Genomic DNA, 22836 nt, shown 5'->3' on the forward strand with positions numbered 1-22836 from the left:
TTCAAAGATTAGTCAGAATACCTGCTTTTTGAAATGTTTGTTGCCTATTGAATTATCAGGAGACTGTATTGAGAAATATAAGCTAGAGGCCAAACTTCCTGTGGGTCAGGTATGGCTCATCAACACCATTTTTAATCTACTGATTGAAATGTTTCAGTCTAATTTAATTCTGTTGTGTTTCCCTTTATAAAGGCAGAATGTTTCCTAACAGAAGCCGACAGTACTGAGTTAATTAAAGGGAAATACATGCTATTTAAGTATGAAGTCTGCTTCCCCCCACACCCCGCCCCGCACCATGCTCTGACTCCATCGAAAGTAGGCGATGCATTACTCATCAAGAAAGCATGCCTTCACACTCAGAATGCTTACATAAAATTTCCCTGGTTCATTCCATTTTATCCCACTAGAGCAATGCCTACTTGAAGTGATGGGCAGATTCATTCATTCAACAGGTCATACTTTTTTAATGTTTGATATCTTTCTATGCATTCACAGTGCAAATTGGAGAATGCAGGAACATTCATGACATACCCTTTAATGAAAAACAAAGTTATTACAATGTAGGGGAAAGTGTTTAGAAATTACTTTTACTTAGCAATTATTTTTATTTTGAGGTTTAGCATTATGTTTCTAATTCACTAAAAAAGATGACTTCAGCTAACATTGATGGAATAAAAATGGAACCAGTGTTTACAAGCTAAACTTGAGGTTCCTTCCTTGATTAAAACTTAAAGCCAAAGATAGAGCAGACCAGTTAGTTTTTTTGGTTTTGCAATTTAAAATTCATTGCAATTATTGATCAGGTTTCCAGAAAGGAAAGGAATAACTAAGCCATAGCTATTTCCAATTGGGGAACTTCTCAAAAGAAGACATAAGCTAGACTTTCTGGCCAGTGAATATCCTTTCTTATATATTTTTCTGTAAGCCCCAGAAACCCACCAGTATTACGTCCTGTTTTGTTTGACTGTAACTATTAAGGGCAAAGTACATGTCTTTGGCTCAAATACTCAATTAATTTAAACGGCCCAATTAGCTGATTCTTCTCCACAAGCTGCTTTGATTGGCTGCCAGCTGGCCTTTGTCTTGCTTAGACACATAATATTAAAGCTTGCAATTTGCTCACTGGTGCTCTCCTCTTTACAGATCTTAGAAACCAACCATACAGACGAGCCGATGCGGTGAGGAGAAGTGTCAGGCGGCGCTTTGATGATCAGAACTTGCGTTCTGTCAATGGTGCCGAAATAACCATGTGAACCCAAGACCTGCCTGTATGAAGAGGGTGTTCGTGAATGAAACTGTCCACATAAACTTTATGTGCTACCATTTAACTGCAGCCTTGAACATAGATAAAATATTCAAAGGGCTCAGATTTAGCAAACACATAGGAATTTAAAAATGATGGGCTCTCCTTTCAACCTTTGTTAACAAGTGCCTAAAAGTGGAAGTACCTGCTCAGATTAATCAAAGCAATAGGATTTGATTTGATTAGGTATCTTTTTACACCAGTATGTTATTCAATTTTTTAACCAAAATGTAAATTTCATATTCCATTCATTACTTGCCATTGTGAACGTCCCATTAGGCCCACCCTCATTTCTTGGTAAGTTGTAAATAACATGGGTGCATCTGCTGTTGGCTTCCTTTGCTGAAATGTCTTAACTGATTAATTTTGGGTTTCAGCCATATATATCAAGGTAGTATCTTTAAGGGCTTGCAACATGGAAGGAAAAAATTACACGATAAACTTCTTTTGTCAATAACCAAGCCCCCAGCAAAGTCCAAACAGGATGCAATTGCAGTGGCAAGAAGTCACTCAACTCTGTCTTGTATCACATTCTGCTACTTCTCGGGTAGGGTATGATGCCCTGTGAGACATTCACAGTAACAATGCAAGGATATGATGGCATACAACTGTGTAAGACTTATTTGCAGTACTGTGTTCTTCAGCTAGAGGCAGCTTTAAAAAATAATGCAAATGTATTTATTAATTAGCACTAAAATTAACATCTCAGTAATCAGTACTAGGATTTCTGAGGACCATTATGGGTCAGTTCTGAGAATAGAAACTGGTGCCTTGCTAGCCAGGGAGAAGTTCACTTGCTCTATCAAGCATTCAAGATTATTTCTGCTAGCACAGTAGTGTTAGTTACCTGGCCTTATTCTCCTCTGACAATCGCAGGGTTCTTGCCTCCTCCCCGCTTATTTTTCCCTTTTGTAAATCGGCATTCAAAGCTAAGAAGTTCACGTATTTCCCAGTTTACTTCGTGGGAATTGCAATTAAATTGATGAAGTTTTGGAGTTAAGCTTAAATGGTATGTAATGGAACTAAATGGCCAACTAAGCCATTGTAATTTTTCCTTCATCTCTGGCAGGGCACTTGATCCATTCCAAAGTCAAAAACTGGACCGAAGCTAATTTGTACTTTTCATAACACATTCTGCTTCTGGCTTACCTTCTCGGTACATTACATCAATATGTTAATTGTAAAGTTTTATTGTATAGTATTTAACCACTGAATTTCTTTTACGTTGTGCTTATGTGAACTCCTTGGTGAAGGTCCCATTTTCCTTGGATAATGTGTAGTTATATGAGCTCTTTTTAAATGTACAGATATTTTGCTATAAAATTGGTGCAGTTTTTTATGGTTTTTACACTTCTCCTTAATTCCTACCTAAGTCTCTGGGTAATATTGTAAATATTGTTTAAAAATGCATCAGCCTATGCTATACAATCTGAATGTTATTTTAACTTATAGTTTTTTTTTTTTTAATATATATTTAACTACAAGGGCAGTTTAGGGATCAGTTACATTTCACTTTAGCATACTTATTTACAGAAATACTTTAAAACTGCCACCTTGAGCACATTTTCATAAATGTGTCCTTTAAAAAAGAACATGCCAAGATTTTGTCTTTCTGTTGACTATTCATTTTGATGAAGAAATAAATTTGACCATGATACAACACAAATGGTTGGTCCTTTACTATAAGCAGCTGCTTTCCAAAGCTCATTATTATTGAGCATATTAAAATAATTGCCTATTTATTAATCTCCAAATAGACAATAATGTTGGCATGTTCTTTTCTGTTTGTCTATTAATGGTCCTGCTTCTTAGCAATATTAGAAATGTTTTATAAAAGCAGTTCATGTTACTTTTCTGGTCTTTTCATGGCATATGAGCAAATAAACTATTTACTACCCTCCTGTAATATACTGTTGTCTTTCAATGGTAGGCTTTAGCAGTTTAATATATACTTTTTATCTTCTAGAAACAGATGTTTTGCTACTTGAATTCAGAATCTATTTGTGGTAAGTTTTAAGAAAAATCCCTGCCTATAGGAATTCTTGATTACTTGCTATATGGAATGTGTGAACCAAATAGATTTTGATACTGAAACATACAGCTACAAAATTTTACTTAAAATGTTTCCATAGAAGTAGTACCCTTCTTCTCTGGTTCCCTAACCCTCCATTTTAAGAAAAGATGTGTATGTACAGATAGGACATGTGTGGACTGCATGGAGATTAACTTTGTACCTTTCACAACCACGTTTTGGCAAGCAGTTTGGCTCTCATTGCTGTGGTATTTGTAGTAGCTCCAAGTCATCAGAAAAGGTTATGTGCAACATTAGTATACTCTTTCTAAGGGAACAAAGAGATTTTTGACTTTAGAAAATGTCCAAGTAGCTTAGAAACACTAAGAGGAATATAAACTTAGTCATTTAAGGAATTATTGCAGTAGGTCTTTGTTCCCTATTTAATATTTTTTCCCACTGTAATGGGGTTATATAGTGCAGTTGAAGCTTTATTATAAATGGGCACATTAATGGGAACATTTAGTAATAATCTCCATTTTTTTAATGCCAGGAAAAGTGCCTCATGGTGGAAGAAATAAAGATCTCAAATATTCCATAATTTCAGAGTATTTTCAAACGCAAAACTGCAACTATAAACTGAGATGAGACAGATGAGACTAATGACTCAGAATTGAATTCTCTTGTCCCCCACTCCCATTCATTCAACTAAAAATGTAAACTCAGGGGCCTCCCTGGCGGTGCAGGGGTTAAAGTTTCAGCACTATCAAGCTATTGCAAGCCACTGCAGTATGAGTTCAATCCCCAGCCAGGGAGCTAACCCTCATAGTGCAGCAGACCTCTCCTTTCTCGCCTGCTGCTGCCCTCAGCAGTGTATTTCAGTAGATCTGCCTGTTCTGCTTTCCACTCTGTCTGGTGAATCTTCTCACCCCCTACACTTCTGGCCTACACCCCAGTTTTTGTATACTTAAATAAAAATCTTAAAAAAAAAAAAAAAAAGTAAACTCAGACCCATTAGAATTCCCTGCAATGAGATTCAAAGTCTAGAGACTCTATTGATCCAACAATGTTCGGCACAAAATGAGATTTGCTGGCCATCAGTAACTCTACTTGTTTAATGTATTAGAATTATCTAATTTTACAGTGGAAGATCGCACCTTTTTAAATGAGCTTTAGAATTCATGTACATTATTTTTTTCCTACATATTTTAAAAATTTGACCAACAGCTTTGTTAAAAGGTGAGGAAGTCAAGCCCCCATCTTTTTACTGTCATGGCAGTGTCAACCTCAGACTCAGGACATCTGGGTGTCTGGTAGACTAAGAACTTTCACCTACTTTATTTAGTATTTGATAAAAACTAAGAATTTTTTTTTCTTAGTTCCAGTTTCATAATTTTTATTAGAAATATCTGCAAAGGTGAATATACTAGCAAGCCAAGTTTGTACAAAAGGGTTCTTAATCTGTTAACTTTCCATCTCTTTGTAAACTAATACCCCATCTATTTATTCCTCAAAATTGAAGAAACAAAGGAAGGAGTGTTGATACACTTTCTTGGCTCTAACTTTTATAGCCAAAAGCAAGTAATTGTACTGAGAAAACAATAGGGGCAGATAGCATCTCATCAGAGAACTGCATATAAGAAATGTATAAAGTAAAAAGCTGACACAATTCCACCTTATGCAGTAAAAGATGCCACTTTTTCTAATAAATTGTTTATTTACAAAAGGTCTAATTTTATGAGGTTCTTTACATCAGAACAATATATTAAACAGAAGAGAAGACGTGGTAGTTACAAACACAAAAAATAGAAATCTTGTTCCCCCTATTACTCACCTTTCAGAACAAATCTTGAGTTTAGTTGTAGAGGTAGGCAAGGGAACAACAGCTACCAAAAAAGTTTGCAGGCAGAACTAAAAAAAAGATGTTTATAAATAGCAATTTAGATATCCCAAGGAATAGCATAGAAGAATGGCTTAGTTTGAATCTGATCTAATTAGGCAGCCAGTCTGTTTCATATTTTGATTGAAAATTAGGGTGAGATGTAGAAGAGGGGTTACTCAGTTCCCTGAAATGCAAGCATCAATATTCTGCCTCGGGCAATTACCATCAAATTAAGTCATTCACCAATCATGAGCAATGAGTGGCCTTGACTAGTTCCTATTGAGTCACAAAAGCAGTTATGGACAGTTTGCTGCAATTAAGTTTAGGCCAGGTAGGAAATGAAATAAAACGGTGGGCTAGGGGGAGTGTGTGGATAATCTGTGCCACATCTTTTCACTTCTCATCTCAACATCAAGTCTGTTCCAGTAACATTTAAGTGCCTGCCATGTCACTATTACGCAGGCTTTTTTCAAAAATTGCCTGAAATAATTAGTTCTAAGCTTAAAATTTCAGTAGGTATTTAGCTATTTACAACAAAGTTATGGGAACCACCTATGTCCAAGAACAGATCAGTGTATAAAGAAAATATGGTATATATTCACAATGGACTACCACTCAGATGAAATCTGGTCATTTGTAACAACTTCAATGGGACTAGAGGGATCGTGCTAGTAAAATAAGGAGCAAGGCAAATTCTGGATGATTTCATTCATGTGGATATCAAGAAATGAACAGATAAAACTAAACTAAAGCAAACGAGAAATCTGACAAAACAGGCTACCAGAGGGGAAGGGGGACCAATCAATGGATGATGGAAGATTTTAACTACTGTTGGTGGTTGATGTGATGTGGTAACCGTTCTGAAGAGGTATGAACCTATAACCCTAAATCATATAGAGTACTATAAACTGATGCTACCCAGAATTTCCTTTTTTTTTAATTTTGTGTCTTCTAATAGACAAAAGAATTTGATCATTTTTTATTCCTGGCTTTGTAAAAGCTGCAGTTGTAAAAATTGCAGTTGTTTTATCTCCACGATTTTAAAAAAAGTTAAATAAAAAAATGTACTTATTTTGTTATTGTGACCACTAGGACCTCTAGTGTAACACTAAACTATGGTACATTAATTTATGAATGCAATGTGAGAAAGGTATGTCCCATATTACCACAAGGGGTTTCCTTTCAATTCAAAAACCACTTGGAGTTTGCACGTCTCATTAACAAGCTTGTGGGTATTTCTGAGGTTAACAAGTTAAGGCGAGTGGCAGTAACTAAACCTTAATTGTACTTCAGTTATGTATGTAGCTTTAGTTTGGGATTAGAATGGTTATTCCAATGATGCTTTTACAAGCTCTTTAATACAGATGGTGTGTACCATGATGGATGCTGGATGATTATGTCTAATCAACTAGTATTTTACATTCAGTAAATGCCTAGTATGGTGCCAGGCACTATTCTAATCCTCAGGATATGGAAGTGAATGAAACAAAAATCTCTGCCCCCAAGGAATTAGACCATCATTTAAGTAACAACAAATGAAAAGCTTGAGAGCAAAGTAAGACAAAGGAAGGTAAGAATTATTTTATGGCATATACCATTACCATAATCAGAATGAGATTATAAGTCTATTATCATAAGCTTATTAGAACATATAGTTAAAATGACCAAAGATTTTATTTTGCTTTGTCTTTACGAAATAAGTGCAGTTTTACTAGAAAATGAGAATTAAAATTTGACTTTGTATTGAGAGAGATACAACCCCAAGGGAAAAGAAAATCTTAAAATGGAATTAATGTGCTCTGCCTCATTTTGCTTTTATAAGTATTTATTCAGTTCTTAGTTTTGTAATTTACATTTAAATTACAGAATGTAATTAAATATCCTATAAACTTTAAAAGCATTCCTCATTCTTCCCTGGGTATTGTTTGGTTAGAAACTGTTTTCTCTCTCAAATAGCATCTAAGTTGAGTATACAGTCTCTTTACTCAACTATTATCAATTAAGACTGCCCTACTCCAGGCTAATCATTTTCATTTTATAGTTGGACAAATGAGCAAACCAAAAGATGAAATAGCTGTTGGTACTTGATTATTATTGACTTTACTAGGAGGTTAAAAAAAACTGATTAGTGAAAAAGATGAAGTAACCTGTACATTAAAGCTACTTTGGGTAATGAAATGCTGCCAACTATGCTAAAAATTGTGGGGACAATGCTTTTTGAAAAAACATTGTTATATAAATACACGTAGGGAAAATGCACACAAATTAACTGAATTTTTAATACAAATTCACTTTTTCCACAAAGGAATTGTGGATTGGGAGAAAATAAAACCATCAAATATATGAGATCTCGATTCTGACTATTAAGTATGATATGAAATGTATCAGTGAGTTTAAGCCAATAATAAGATACTGAGAGGAAGAGAAATGCAACATTTACCTAAGTGTCCAAAGCTTAATTGGAAATTATAAATATTCCTTATCTGAAAACAAACATGCTTTCCTATTTGAACACTTTTGTTCAAATTCCTGTTTGAACATATCTACTCAATTCTAATAGAACTAATATATCAAGATATTTCACCTTTTCCCAGCTGAAAATTTAGAAACCAAATGTAACAGGTTAACAATAGTCATACAAAAACTCTTGCTTTAATAGAATCTTTCCAACACCTGTGCCTTCAGATCATACAATTATCTTTCTAGCAACTAGCAATTCCCATTTGGTAAGATCAAAGGTAGACAAGGATTACAAACATTTCAAGACATCTTTTAAACCAAGATGTTCTGGTGTGAGTTGCAGTTTGTTCAGTTTTAAATTGTTTATAATAGGCCAAATAATTTTCATGGGGTAACTATAAGGTAATCTGAATTTGTATTGTCTTCTACGGGGTGATTTGAGGTTGTGATAAGACAATTATCTCTATAATAAATACAGAAATCTATTGTAAGGACATGCTAAAACACATCAATAGCTTTTTATTTAAATAGAAAATCAAAACTTTAAAGTTGTACTTAAAAAAAAAATCATTCATGGAAGTTATTAAAACAAAATTTTACAGTCTGAATTCTCCTGTGAAACATCACTAGTATTTCTGCTGATCAATATCATATGCATATTTTAAAGATTTTTTTACCACTGACTTCCATGTCAAGTGTTTAACATGATTAGCAATATAATTACTACCATTACAACGGGACCTCTGAAAATTAAGTCTAGGCAACTCCCTGTTGCCAAAGTTGTTATGTTTTGGTTCTAATATACAATAGAAGACTAACCTCAAGCAAGCAACCTGATTACTTCACATTTTCTAAAGATAGTGAGTCTCATTTTCTACAAAGTCATGTCTTATTTCACAGCAGAAAAATGACTTGGCAGAGACAAGTTTAGAAACAATCCCGAGACTTTCAACAATAGATGATAGATAGGAAGGCAGGCTGGGAAAGAACTATCCTGGTCAGTAGTCCCACTTTCAAATTCATTCGGATGGTGAAGGAAAAAGAAAATGAACTTTTTGTTCTAATAATTCCCAACTTGAAATAGGATTGCCCCAAGTGTGCAAAATGGGGGGAAAAACACAAAGAACAAAAACCCCAAGATATTACCAAAGACTGCTAAAATTTACTTACTTAAAAAAATCTCCTGCACTGAAGGAAAATATTATAAATTACATTACTAACTTTCAAAAGTTAGCATGTAAAGAGTATTCTAGCTTCCAACCATTGCTTCTCTAAAGTATTCTGTAGGAAATTCACAGACCAAAAACAAATACGGGGCCTCAAGTGCATTGATTTGTGAAATTCTTAAATATTAAAAAAGGAAAAGTAACCTAGTTATGTGGGTAAGATGAAGCAAAATTTAGGTTAGTTACTTTAAATGATGATACAATATTTTTGAGCTGAGCATTTTAAATAGAAATAAATACTAGTACACGCTAGAAGAGAAGGTTTAATAATCGATAAAAATGTACAAAAATATTCAAATCAGAAATGCTTTAGAATGTGTACCACGAAGTCAATGCTTCTCAATGAATAGGGAAGGTAAAAGACTTCCTCAATGGAGAAAAAAAAAAAAAAAAAAAAAAGCAAGAGAAAGATTGGATTAAAAAAAGACAACTGTTAAAGAAAATGTTTAAGTCAACATTGATTTTTGTTTTTAGACAAGGATATTGCAACTATCACTTAAAGTTTGGTGGCACATTCTTTAGTAGGTCCTTAAGGCAATATATTTAAAGTAATTTACAATTTGATTTGATGTTAACTTTTTAAACATCACCTCAAAATAATGCCCTCACAATAGCCTTTTTAAAATGTATTCAGATGTTTCATAAAAAATAATGGTGGCTTTATTATAGTAGTGCTCATTAGCACTACTATAGTTAAGGGTCTACCAGGTTTCCATTAAGAACACCTATTTCTGAGTTCACCATAAAAGATCATATTGGCTTTAACCAGTTGGGTAGTGCACAAAAAAGCAGTTTTGTCAGTTGCTGGTGCTTTTTTTGTACTACTAGTTATCAAAATTTTTTCATTATATCATCAAAATCCAACTTCTATAAAGTAAATCAAATCACCTAATGACTTAGACTTTAGAACAAAGTAGAGACATCTGCAGTTATCAATAAATTGCCACCTTTAATCCATCCTGCAGTGCCCTATGAAAGGGTCACAGAAAGACAGTTATGACCATATGAAAATATGATTCTTGATACAGAATCAAATGTTATTTTCAATTTCCTTTGCTTTTATAAAGTCCACAATAACAATACTTAAATGCACTTTTCTCCCTGTGATATAATTAAAACCCAGTGTCATTTCAATTGAACTTAAAATAGAGTCCCTGGTCTGAATTAGACTTTAAATCATACTGTAAACATATTTGGTATAATTTATTGATCATCATCCAGTTGCTCCAAAAGGGTCCTTCTGCGCTTTTCCAATTCGCCTTCACTCAGTTCACTGCCAGAAGTATCCCAATTACCCTGAAAAGACATTGAATATAATTATATGTGATGTTACTACTCAAAAGATTAAGTAGTAACGAGCCTTTGGAAAAAAAGAATCTAAAATCTATCTGGATTTGGATTCTCACCCACAGAAACCCCCTCTTCCAAAAGCTTATCAATGATTAGCATTGCTAAGTCATACTAGGGGAGAGTTTTTACAAGATGCTACTAAATGGAGAATGGCATACACACCAGTTTCTTTTCATTCTTCTAATATAACTGAATGTGAAATCTTTCTCCATCTAATGGAAGTTGATTGCATAGGATCTGTATTTCTTGCTAATTTTGCAAAGATTATATGTTGTCCTACGTTTTATATTACAGAAAAGTTAAGGTTTAAGCATACTATATTCAAATAAGCGTACAATATTTATGAACAGGATAACACTTAGAATAAAAATTCAAATACTCTCCACCAAGGATGTGCATCAGATTTAGCAGTGATGCACTGTGTCACTGCATCAGAGAATCCAAAGGAAGGACTAACAAGGCTTAGCAAAAATTGCCAGTGGTAATTCAGTGGCCACTTCGTTGCTAAGCCCAAAGCATTTGGAAGACATGGCAATGCTAGGAGAACACTGTATTAAATGTGCTCTGTCATTTGTCCTTTAATGATGGGACTACAGTCTGAGAAAGGCATGGCACATAGCATGCTTTGCATCCTGGCTATTAAAATAGCCTATGGAGGGCCCCCCTGGTGGTGCAAGGGTTAGATGCAACCTATGAAGTTATCTGCAGCCACTGCAAGCATGAGTTTGATCCCCGGCCAGGGAGCTACCCACATGGCGCAACAGACCTCTCCTGTCTCGCCCGCTGCTTCCCTCAGCAGTGTATTTCAGTTGATCTGCCTGTTCTGCTCCCCATTCTGTCTCTGGTGAGTCCTCTCACCCCCCACACTTCTGGCCTGTACCCCAGTTCTTGTATGCATAAATAAGTAAATCTTTAAAATAAAAATAGCCTATGGGACCACCATCTTATAGGTAGTATGACACTAACCTCAATATTGGTAAGAGATGCATGATTGTATACACACATATGAAGGGGAAAAAAGTAAGGACTAATTATGTAATTTTTATTGAACTTTGACTTTGTTTACCCCTACAAATTTGCCCTTATTTCTTCCCATCAATAATTATTTTTAAGTTACTAGACTGTTACTTTTTGAAGTTGGGCTTAGTATCCAAAAATTAAAAGAAAATAAACATTAAAAAAAGAGGACTGGATTTAATAATAATGACAACTGTGGCTATCTGGGGGGAGAACCCCAGGTTAGTATCTTAAATTTCGTATTTCTCAAAATATTCAGTTGCACGTCTTAAGATTATGCAAAGCAGAAGACCATATCCTTTCTTAGGGGGTTAAAGTATTGTTACAGAATGCTATGGTGTTTTAAAGAAATACAAAATCAAGGATATTCAAAGCAGAGGTCATTCATGACTACATATATTAGAAAAATTATTTTCTGTGAGATATAGCTGATTGTCACTGTTTTCATCAGTGGTAATAAACCTGAAAACTTTTTTTTTTTTTAAAAGATTTATTTATTTATGCATACAAGAGCTGGGGCTCAGGCCAGAGATGCGGGGGGTGAGAGGATTCACCAGCGACAAGAGTGGGGAACAGAACAGGCACACTAACTGAAATACACTGCTGAGGGGAGCAGCGGGCAAGACAGGAGAGATCTGTTTCGCCATGTGGGTTGCTCCCTGGTGGGCCAGGGATCGAACTCATGCTGCGAAGCTTCAGATTGCTTCATAGTGCAGTGCCTAACTCCTTGCGCCACCAGGAAGGCCCAAAAAGTCTATTCTTTAACACTATCACATTTAACCACAGTATATCCATTTCTATATTTTCAAAATTTTAAATACTTACAGAATCCTTTCCAGTCTTTTTCTTGGGCGATTTGTGCTTTGATTCTGATCTCTGTCTAGTTCTTTCTTTTTCGCTTTCCCGGTCTTTTTCTTTTTTATCCTTTTCTCGTTCAGCATCTGACTCTGGAGAGTCCTATGTAAATAAAAAATAACATGTCAGCATTTTGATAAAGATACCACTCTATTTGTAAAATCCTTATCTAGGTAATATTTAAGAACACCTATGTATCAGGGTATGTGCTCCTAGAGTGATAAAATTTGTGTTAAACTTCAAGGATTCTAGGACATTTCCTAGATTCATGGGTTAGGACTGGAATTAAAATTGGATCATATTTATTATGTTAAATGTAATAATATGTAGGGCCTCCCCGGTGGCGCAGCGGTTGAGCACTGGGTTGCGAAGCTGCCCGCAGCCTCTGCAGCGCCGGTTCGATCCCCGGCTGCTCCCCGGCCACGGGTGGAGGGTCCCGCATGGCGCGCAGACCTCTCCTGCCACCCGCTGCTCCCCTCAGCAGTGTACTTCGGTCCTTCTGCCTGCTCTACTCCCTGCTCTGGCTCTGGTGAATTCTCTCACCCTCCTGCGCTTCTGACTGTACCCAGTGCTTGTATCAATCAATCTTGTATGAATAAATAAATCTTTAAAAAAAAAGTAATAATATGTAAATGTAAACTTTTTTCCCACTAACCCAACAAAATAGTTTTGACATTTATATATATATATATATATATAGAGAGAGAGAGAGAGAGAGAGAGAGAGAGATGCTGCAATTAGCTTAATCATTCCATCAATAGTTGTAAGTAAAATTCTTTCTTCAAACTGCTGACATTTAAGGCATTCTCAGGGCCTAAGTGGTCATTCATTGGATATTCACAAATTCAAATGAAAAACTAAATCTCATTCAACAGGTCTGTGGTAACACCTAGGCCCTCAATTTTGAAATAGTTCCTTATGTGATTCTAAGATTAAAAAGTAGAGGAAGGAATTATTGTTTAAATATTTAGACTTGTTCTTAATACTGCAGTACATACCTATAAACACACTGGCTTTAAAATGAGACATCTTAGAGAAAAAGCCTGAGTTAATATCTTAACACTATGGTTTGTTTTTTCAAAACTCACCAAAAGACTAATGGAACATTAGGTGAAGAACTAATATAAAATTTGAGTTTACAACACCTGAATCTAGTCCATGGACTACAAAACTAAGGACAAAAGCCTAGGTGCTGTGTGAAAATTAAAAGTTGACTTACAGATTTATGTCTCCTCTTCTTGCTTTTTTTCTTATGTTTTTTTGACTTCTTATAACTTCTCTCTAAGCAGCATGAAAAACAAAAGTGTCAGGATTTAAGGACATCCAATGATCAATAATTTTAATCAAGTAGTAGATATGCTTACCAGACTCGGCACTAGAAGAATGTTCTGAAGCAGAACGAGACTCTGATCGCTGTCTCTTCTTCTTTGAATGGCTGTCGTCATCATCTGAATCTGACCCCTAAATAGTAATAATAATTTCATTCACAATGATGCTAACAAATATGTTAATATACTTAAGGTAACATGTAATAAACTTCCTTACTGATCGAGAGCGGGAACGTTTCCTGTGGTGTTTTTTAGACTTTTTAGAGTGTTTCTTGTTCTTTGAATGATGATGCTGACATTCATGCTGCAAGGGCAAAAGAAAAAAAAAAAATCAAAAGTTACCTTTAAACAGCAGGCCCTACATTCATTTATTTAGACAGCTAAACACAACAATGTTAAGAAATATTAAAGACAATGGTTTTATAGGAATGAGAATGGTATGGGTTAGTAGGGAGAATTCATACACTGCAAAGCATAATCTGCACAACAGTCATCACTGCTTTCAAAAACAATGGAAATACAATTATAGCCACAAATAGTCTTTCTCTGTTTAATCTAGCCTTAGTGGGTGAGTCTCGGAATCAAGACAGAACTACCTCAAAGTCATCCCTGAAGTTAATTAAATAAGGTTGTTTATGTGTAAGGTTTAAGTATGTGCAAAATCTTCCTCTTTTTTGCCCAAAGACATTTCCTTCTTAGATTATCTTTGGATGTCTTAAGTCAGATGCTAATTTTTCTGCTTTTTTACTTCAAGGTCCAGATACTTGAAGTCCAAAACATTCCAGTGTGTTCAGCCCTTCCCTATGCCACCATCCTTAGCTCCATTTATGACTTCATGAAGATGAAAGAATCTGGGAGATTCTTGAATTGTGAAAGATAGGGAAAAGACATTACTAGAGCTGGGCTTCTCAAATGTACATTCTCGAGCTTCAGAACCTTATTAAAACATTGATTCCAATGCAGGATTTCTGCTGATAATGCCTGCCTTTACATTTCTAATAAGCATCCAGGTAATGCAGATGCTGCTCACCTGAAACACACTTGAATATAAAAGATCTAGAGCAAGCTAGGAAATAACAAAGGGTGACAGAGGAAACTACTGTCAAAATTGACATTTGTCAAGCACAATAATTGCAAACTAGTGACCTTCTATGCAATTACCATGAAAAACTATAATGCCAGCTTTCAGCTTGTTGGAGTTTATCTACAGCTGGCAAAATCAGCGTATCTCTTAAAGCTTGTTTGAGTCAGATGGTTTGGGTTGGAATTGCTCTCTTGCAAATTACTGTCTCATTTTGTTCACCTGTAACTTCACAGGGTTGCTGTGAGGACTGCATTCATGTGTAATACATATAATAATTATAACAGCGCCTAGCCCACAAAGGCACCAAAAATTGTTATCCAATTGGTCAACTTAGCATATTTACTGTACAAGTGCCTACCTGAAATCTTCCAAAACCACTCTTCAACTAATGAACTAATATGCAATTTAATCACTATTAAACAGAAATGTACTACTTATTCCATTATTTTTCACAAACACCTAATGTACTGTAACACAGAAATTTAAAAGCTGTGTTTTCTATTTTACAAGATTTTAAGTTGACTACAGTAGAAAGTGTGTAGTAGCTAGACTGCTAAATTATTCTAAAATATGAATATAGTCTCCATAAATCTTTACATTCCTATGCAATTTTAGTTTGTTTCACAATTTCTACTGAAAAAAATCATTCTATAATCATCCCAGGCAAGTGCATTTTCTACAAAAACAGTATGATTTAAGAAACTTCCATCATACTAAATCTTTTAATTTTTTTTATATATTTATATTTTGTAGTATTTCAGAGTACTAAAATTACCTCAAGTACATGCATAAAATCTTTAAATATTCGCTTTCTTTCAGATTCTAGAGTTATGTCCTCAAATGCTGGCTCTTTTACAAATCTCTCCCGGATCTGGAAAATTCAGATATGGAACATATTATGAATATCAAGAAAATAAAATTTAAGGAGTAACATAGCAAGTGAAAATTATGACAAACTGTCTCCTTAGTTTTATTTCTTTAAAGCCCCAATTTTTTAATAAATACTCTTTAAATGGAGCACGGTCCAAATGTATTTTCAAAAATTACTCTAAAATAGTAACTATACAATGGGAAAAGAATTAAAACTATTAATTGTAAATTAGTAGTTCATTAGAAAATAATTACAAGCATACATACATCTTCCCAGACAGCATCCAACTCTATTGGAGGAGTAGCTTGTTTCAACATACTCTTAAATGCAGATTCTTTCCGTTTCATCTTCCGAGCCTCCTCTTTTTCTCTTTCACGTTCACGGGCTTCTGCCTTTTCTAGTAACTTTTAGAAAATCATATTTAATATAAGCTACAATGGTGAAATTATTAATTTTTGTTAATATAGTTCATATTCTTACATATTTTCCCACCGTTTATATAGGCCAATCGGTAACACCAGTTAATGTGAGCAAAGGAATTTTAACTCAGCACATCTAAACATTTTCTTTCACATTACTCTGAAAGACCATCTACTCTGTGATGTCCTAAACATGTTCCTTTACTCCCAAAGTCTACAGCTTAGGTGCTGAATATATTAAAAATTGCACTACTGTTTATAATAACTTACACTATTGAAAGCCAACTTAATATTCCCGGCATCTAATGTGGTTGATCTTTTAGTTGAACTGATTATTGCCACAAAATCTTCAAAAGTAGTATTAACTTCAACTACAAATCCCTTATCCTAAAAGAAAAAAGAAATCTTATTAACACAGGAACACCATGCCCATTTTTAAAATATACTACAGATTAATGTAAATATACCATTTACCTTTAGAATGTCTTTTATTATCTTCTTCTCATCATGATAACGTGCTTTAAGATCCTCAACATAAAACTTGAAAAGGTCAAGTGCAGTTGATCCTAATGAAAAAACTAAAGAAGTCAAAAGCTAGCTCTAACCAAAGAGCTGCAATTACTTTTTTTGTTTATAAAACAAAATAAAGCACCCACCCAACCCTCAACACAAGCACTTTATGCCCCTCCACCCTGCCCCCAGCCCCTCCCAATTACTATCATAACTACAAATTAGGAAAGAATCTCACCCGGCTGACCAAGCATATTAGTGAATCTAATATCAGAACTAATTGTTGGATACAATTCCATCCAAGATGACATCGAATGCAGTTGTCCGTGTTCATGCAATTCATCTAAAAATATCTGGAAAAAAAGACCACCACCACCAACAAAAAACACTGTACTGAAAAGTCATTGTTAAGGACATTAGAAATATCAGTGTAGCTTAAGAACGCATGTTAAAAAAAGCAACATCTAAAACTTCTACCAAAGCCATACCAAATATGTTTAGGTGCAAAGAATACACACATGTAAGGAAAGGAACAATCTGCTTTTAGGCAAAATTTTGTACTTCAGAGAAGTATCTAGAAAATTCTAGTTTACTATCTCTAAAGATAGAAACTTGCATCTCAAAAAAAAAAAAAAAGGTAAAAATTAAGTCAAAATATTGTATACTGTCTACATCAAACGATGAATATGGGTTTGCATGTTTCCTATAAGTAAGTTTTGTTTTTTAAAACACAGTGACTAATGTGTTTTGCGCTCTTCATCTTTCTGAATAAATGTGGACCTCTAAGAGGAAGATGTATAATTCAGGGGAAACAGAAATCAAGCTCATATCTGACTTCAAAACATACTTCCTTTCTTCCAAATACTATTATACCTTAAAACTAACTCTTTATATATTTATTCCAATTTCTTTTATTCATTTTAAGTATGTTGACTTTCAAAGCAACATATTGAGATTTTAGTGCTCAGCAATTTCTACATTTGCTGCTTCCCCAAACCTCAGTACAATCCTATAACCTAATGTCCTTAAAAGAACTATATAAGCCACAATTCTGCTCCTAAAATTCCAACACCTGAACTGTTCAACTTGGTAGCAACATTCAGTTTGGTATCCACTGGTCAAATGTAGTCTCTAAGTACATGAGATGTGGCTACTTTGAACTGTAGTGTGTCATAATTTTTATTACCAAAAAAATTAGTTTTTAAAAATACTGATTACATGTTAACAGTTTGAAACAAAGACTACCATTAATTTAAAATTTTAAGAAATGCTGTGGCATACACATTTTTATTGGCTAGCACTGCCCTGAATAACACCAGGAACCTACAACTCTTCTTCTCCAAGAATAAGCATGTACATACAGTCACAGATTTTTAAAATTCTTTCTTCTAATGTTCTGTTCTTTTGTTCCTTCCCTTCAACAAAAATGGAGTCCCTTATTAACCCTCCCTTGCTGTGTGATCACAAGTTCTTCACTTGTTCCCTCTATGGCATCCCTAAAATACCTTAGAGACCATATTCAATTTCCACTCCACCCTATCTGCTTTGATAGTATTATTTCCAAGTTGCTGACATCTGTATAGTCACAGAATTTTGAGACTGAATCTATTTCAATAGTGAATTCCTAACCTGAACTAGAATCTTCCTAGGAATATTTTTCTTAAAATATGGATTGAAATCTAGATTTTGTAATTTTACTTTTTAAAGATCAATACAATAAGACTGAAGTGAATTCAGGTTTGAAAACCACTATGCTATGGTTTCTAGAATGGTTCTAGAATGATGGTTATGGTTCTGAATGATGATTACCAGAGGAATAAGGAGGAGGCAGGGAATGGGGAGAAGGAATCAATTGGTTGATAACAGGTGACTGTATTTCTGCGGTGGGAGTGATGTGATATATACAATTGCAAAGGTGAGAAACGGTACACCATCTGAAACTTATAAATTGCAAACTTCAAAAAAAATAAAAAAAGAAAAAACTAGATGGTTCTATCTTATTTACTAATCACAATGGGGGTGGGGGGAGGAGCCTAGTCTTTACATTATAGAAAGCAAGTTCTACGTACGATGGCCAAGCCTCATATTCTCCTCTTGGAGGAGAGGTCCCTAACCTTGGTTCCAGTGACATCTAGTACCACCACTCTGGGGGTAGGTACACAGTGAGTCCTGTACATTGCACACGGAGCAGCACTTCTGACCTCTATCCATCATGATGCCAATAGCTTCTTCCACCCAAATCATAACCATTAATAAAATCATTACTTGGAGCATCAATCTCATTGCTGCACAGCCAGCCCAGTATTTCTTTACCCTTATCTCCTTAATATTGTTCATAATACAACTATGCTTGAATTCTAAACCTTCTATGATTTTTTGTTTAACAAAAGATAACCAATAACATTCAGTTTCTTTCATTCTCACCCTCTTGACTTTTTTTCTTACTCAATAAAAACCATTTTCTTAACTCTGAGCTTATTTGAACTTTATCATCAAAATATCTTAGAGAAAGGACTAATTTTGCTTCTATTTAAATTATTTGGCAACCCTCTGACTTTCCATAACGGTAGTCAATTAACACCTTAAATGCTGTATCTAATTGTTTTTCAGGCTTATTTAATGAAGATTCTTAACATGTGCCTTTTTGGTGGGTTAAAGAATCATGGCAAGGGCTGGTAAAAACCATGAACTATTGAGCTGCACTCCCAGAATTTTATTCAGCAGGTCTGGTATAGGGCTTGAGAATTTCCATTTCTGTAATATCCCAGGTGATGCTAATGATAAATATATTAGGACCATGGTTTGAAGGTCAGTGCTCTAACTCAAAAACACACCTTGGCTTCTGAGACACTGTACATTCCCCTTTAAAACATTTGGTCATTTTTTTCCATCTTGATATGAATCCAAAAACCAGATTTTAAGATTTAAAAATACAAAACAAAACCGTAAGTTCCTTGTTACAGATGGACAAGTATTTATCACCTATTGGTAAATTGATATTTGATAAAATGTCAGCTATCATCATTATGGAGAATGTTCTTTCATCCATGATTTTTTTATTTCTAACATCAATTTTCTCTTCTAATTAATTTTTTATTGGAATTCTAAATACACATCAACAGGTAATGCACTAGTATAGGAAAATTATCTAAGTAATAATAAAATGCTAGGGCCTTCCCTGGTGGCTCAGGCGGATAAGCGCCAGGCTGTGAAGCTGTCCACAGCCACTGCAGTGTGGTTTCGATCCCGGATGGCTGGCGAGGGTCTCACATGGCAAGAAGACCTCGCCTGCCTCACCCGCTGCTCCCCTCAGCAGTGTATTTCGTCAGTCTACCTGTTCTGTTCCCTGCTCTGTCTCTTGTGGATCTTCTCACCCTCCCGCACATCTGTCCTGTACCCCTGTTCTTGTATAAATAAATAAATCTTAAAAAAAAAGTGCATTAAAAATAATAATAATAAAATGCTAATATAAATTGCATTAACAATCAGAAAACATGCCAGATGTCTATCAGGTCTACACAACCTTTACATTTCTCGTCCATTCTCTACAGCTTTGACACAATATATTCTTTTATATTTTCTGTGACCCAAATTTCCTTACTTAATTATATTATTTTATCACAGGTTTTTCTTATTTTAAAACACTGCAAAACCATCATCACCATTAAAATTTAAAGTCTACAGTATTAACTCACCTCTTAAAATTTAATCTCTTCTTCCCAGGTACATGGCTTAGTTGAAATTTAGGTTTTCCTGCCTCCTTTTTATCTAACTGTGGGGATATGACTAAATTTCTCAGCAACTAAATATGAAGGCTAGAACTTGTACATCACAGGCTTTTTAAAAAACTTGCCTTTTCAACTTCTTCCAAGCTCATGGGAACAATGATCATAGGAAGAATGTAGTCCTAAACATTCAGAGAAGATTAATGGTCTAGAGCTTTTCTCAAAATATGGGTAAGGAGAAATCAGTATCACTTGGAAAATCATTAGAAATATAAAAATCTCAGAAGCCACCCCAAATATAAAGAATCAAATTCTGGTGGTAAGACTCAACAATCTGGTCATAATAATCTTCTGAATGATCCTTTGGGATACTACCTGGATAAAGAAACCTATCAAGAGAAGTTTTTATGGAATGAGGACTGAAATAATGCTATTAGCTGTGGCATTTAAGATAGCTAGTAACCTTTAGCATAGCAGGCAGAGTTTTTCTAAAAGCCCTTAAAGTGATTCTGATGCCTGCTAGGTTTTGAGGAACACTGCCTTAGGGATGGTACTATGTTCTACTCTAGACCAACTTATATTAAGACATAAATTTCTTATTTAAGCCACTGTAACTTAGCATTTATCCAAATACAGTGCTTTAATGGAAGAGACCCCATAATTAAGACTACAGATTCAAATTCTGACTTCATTATTCACTAGGTTAATTTGGGAAGTCACTTCACCTTTCTGAGCCCATTTCCTCATCTACAGAAAATAATATAACAAAAGTTTTACGTAAGTACAACAAAAGGAGTTTTAACCAAAGCACATACAGTAGTAGTATCTACTCTTAGAAAATAAGACTATCAAAATTAAGAGACTATAAATTAAAAATGTATAACAATAAAAAAAAATCAACTAATGCTAACTGCTATTACAATCATTCCTGAGACAATATGGTGAAATATGTAATACAAAAAGTTCATTGCTTCATAACAGTTCCATTATAGAGAGAATAAAAGTGATACCTAAAGGTGAAAATGAGCTATATAAAGGATTAGTAATTTTAGCTTGTATATATGACATGTAAGAATTATGGCCTATGCCTAAATTTTAATACAGTATTCTCTAATTTATCAGTGCTCAAATACCAAATTATCTATATTCTAATGTTTACCTAAACTAAAATGGCTGTTATCGTTAAGTGAACTCATAACTAATTACAGGACATTTTAAGAGTTGTATGTATCTGGATCCTCTTAAGAATGTCTAAGTCATGATCTGGGCAGATATCTCAAAATTGTTTGTCATTGTTTAAGCTCACTAACTCTATTATAAACTTAAATTAAAAGAGAGTTTAATTACCTGAAAAGATTCTCTATTTTTACGTTGTCGTCTCCTTTCTCTCAGCAAACTCTTTTGTTTTTCCTCCTCTTCTTCCTTTTCTAATGCCCGAATGTGTTCTTCAAAGCAAATTAATGCATCTTCTTTATCCATGTCTGAAGTTTTAATAAGAAAAAATCAAAATGTAGGGCCTCCCTGGTGGCACAAGGGGTTAAGATGTAACCTATGAAGCTATCTGCAGCCTCTGCAGCATGAGTTCAATCTCCTGGCCAGCCAGGGAGAAACCCACATGGCATAGCAGACCTCTCCTACTCGCCCGCTGCTCCCCTCCGCAGTGTACTTCAGTTAATCTGCCTGTTCTGTTCCCCATTCTGTCTCTCGTGAATCCTCTCACTGCTCACACCTCTGGCCTGTACCCCAGCTCTTGTATGCATAAGTAAATAAATCTTAAAAAAATAAAAAAGAAAAATTAAAATGTCAAAATATCAGTAAGGAAAGTAGTTTAAGCATTGCATTAACTCCCTACAAATTTCAAATTCACTTTTTTAAAATATCTTATTTCAACTCAAACATGACATCTAAGAAGAAAACATTTAAGCAAAATTCCCCAAAGATGACACCTATAGCTATCCTGACAGCTAGGATGTAACAAAAACCATGCACATGACATAACTAATGAAAGTTAAAAAAATCAGCATTTCAGAATTACCCAATTAGCCCTGAAAGTACAGAATTCAAGGCTCTGTCCCAAACCTAGTGAAACAAGCTTTTTAGAAGGATAATCAAGAAAGCTGTAATTAAAAACAACTCTGGATAGATCAGAAAACATCTTGGGGAAGTATAAGACTAATATACTTTTTGCATATATCTAAGGTTATTACTTCAAGATAGCATGTGTTAAAAGTGATAATCTGGTTCTTACTGTTACATATAAATGTCAAAGAACAATTTTAACTTTTACCTATAATTATTATAGTTCAAGTATTATCTAATTAAAGATAACTTGAGATTTCTCAATAAATTTTGTCCTGAACCATAAAACTGTATTAGAAAGAATAAACCTAGTTGCAAATAAAGAATACATTTTTTCAAAAGTGGATAATGAATTCTCTCCCCAGGACAACTTTTATAAAACTTCTTCTCCCATTTAGGCATTATTCTTACTCTGTAATTCCTCATCTTCAGCAAAAGTTGGATTATCCATCAAATACTGCTGGGCTTCAGACCAAGTAGTAGAGTAAGTTACATTAGCCATGTTGTCAAGTATGTTCTTTAAGGCTTCCCAATTTCTCTTTCGCAACTGCTTCGCTTGTTCCTAACACAAAAAAATGGTGACACAGGTTTTGCAGTTAGAAAAAAATTACACTTAAACTGTATGAGTGAAGGTCTCTTTACATTTTGATAATGAAATTTCAAGTGTCACCCATTTCCTTAAGACATAAACACTTTTATAAAGCACATGCCTAACA

The 22836-nt window shown here is 34.6% G+C and overlaps 2 protein-coding genes across 17 annotated transcripts in view; one reads left to right on the forward strand and one right to left on the reverse strand.

Moving 5' to 3' along the window:
• The window catches only part of FMNL2 (formin like 2), a gene marked incomplete at both ends in the record, with an annotated part of 274318 nt that extends 273065 nt beyond the window's left edge, over positions 1-1253 (forward strand). For 2 of the 3 annotated variants that reach the window (XM_084238495.1, XM_084238497.1), the window contains one exon: positions 1144-1253. In XM_084238495.1, coding sequence (XP_084094621.1) covers positions 1144-1253 — 110 coding nt within the window. The remainder of the gene's footprint in view (positions 1-1143) is intronic. The other variant, XM_084238496.1, reaches the window with a different exon arrangement.
• An 8454-nt stretch (positions 1254-9707) lies between these two features.
• The window catches only part of PRPF40A (pre-mRNA processing factor 40 homolog A), a gene marked incomplete at its 5' end in the record, with an annotated part of 46389 nt that continues 33260 nt past the window's right edge, over positions 9708-22836 (reverse strand). For 7 of the 14 annotated variants that reach the window (XM_084237870.1, XM_084237868.1, XM_084237866.1 and 4 more), the window contains 12 exons: positions 9708-10178; positions 12075-12206; positions 13324-13385; positions 13469-13565; positions 13650-13736; positions 15292-15387; positions 15654-15791; positions 16077-16193; positions 16281-16372; positions 16555-16669; positions 21389-21522; positions 22532-22682. In XM_084237870.1, coding sequence (XP_084093996.1) covers positions 10086-10178; positions 12075-12206; positions 13324-13385; positions 13469-13565; positions 13650-13736; positions 15292-15387; positions 15654-15791; positions 16077-16193; positions 16281-16372; positions 16555-16669; positions 21389-21522; positions 22532-22682 — 1314 coding nt within the window. In that variant the 3' untranslated portion in view covers positions 9708-10085. Of the gene's footprint in view, positions 10179-12074; positions 12207-13323; positions 13386-13468; positions 13566-13649; positions 13737-15291; positions 15388-15653; positions 15792-16076; positions 16194-16280; positions 16385-16554; positions 16670-21388; positions 21523-22531; positions 22683-22836 lie in introns of all 14 variants that reach the window. The other 7 variants (XM_084237869.1, XM_084237867.1, XM_084237860.1 and 4 more) reach the window with 1 other exon arrangement.

Source organism: Talpa europaea (assembly GCF_964194135.1).
Source record: "Talpa europaea genome assembly, chromosome: 1".
Classification (NCBI taxonomy): Eukaryota; Metazoa; Chordata; class Mammalia; order Eulipotyphla; family Talpidae; genus Talpa; species Talpa europaea.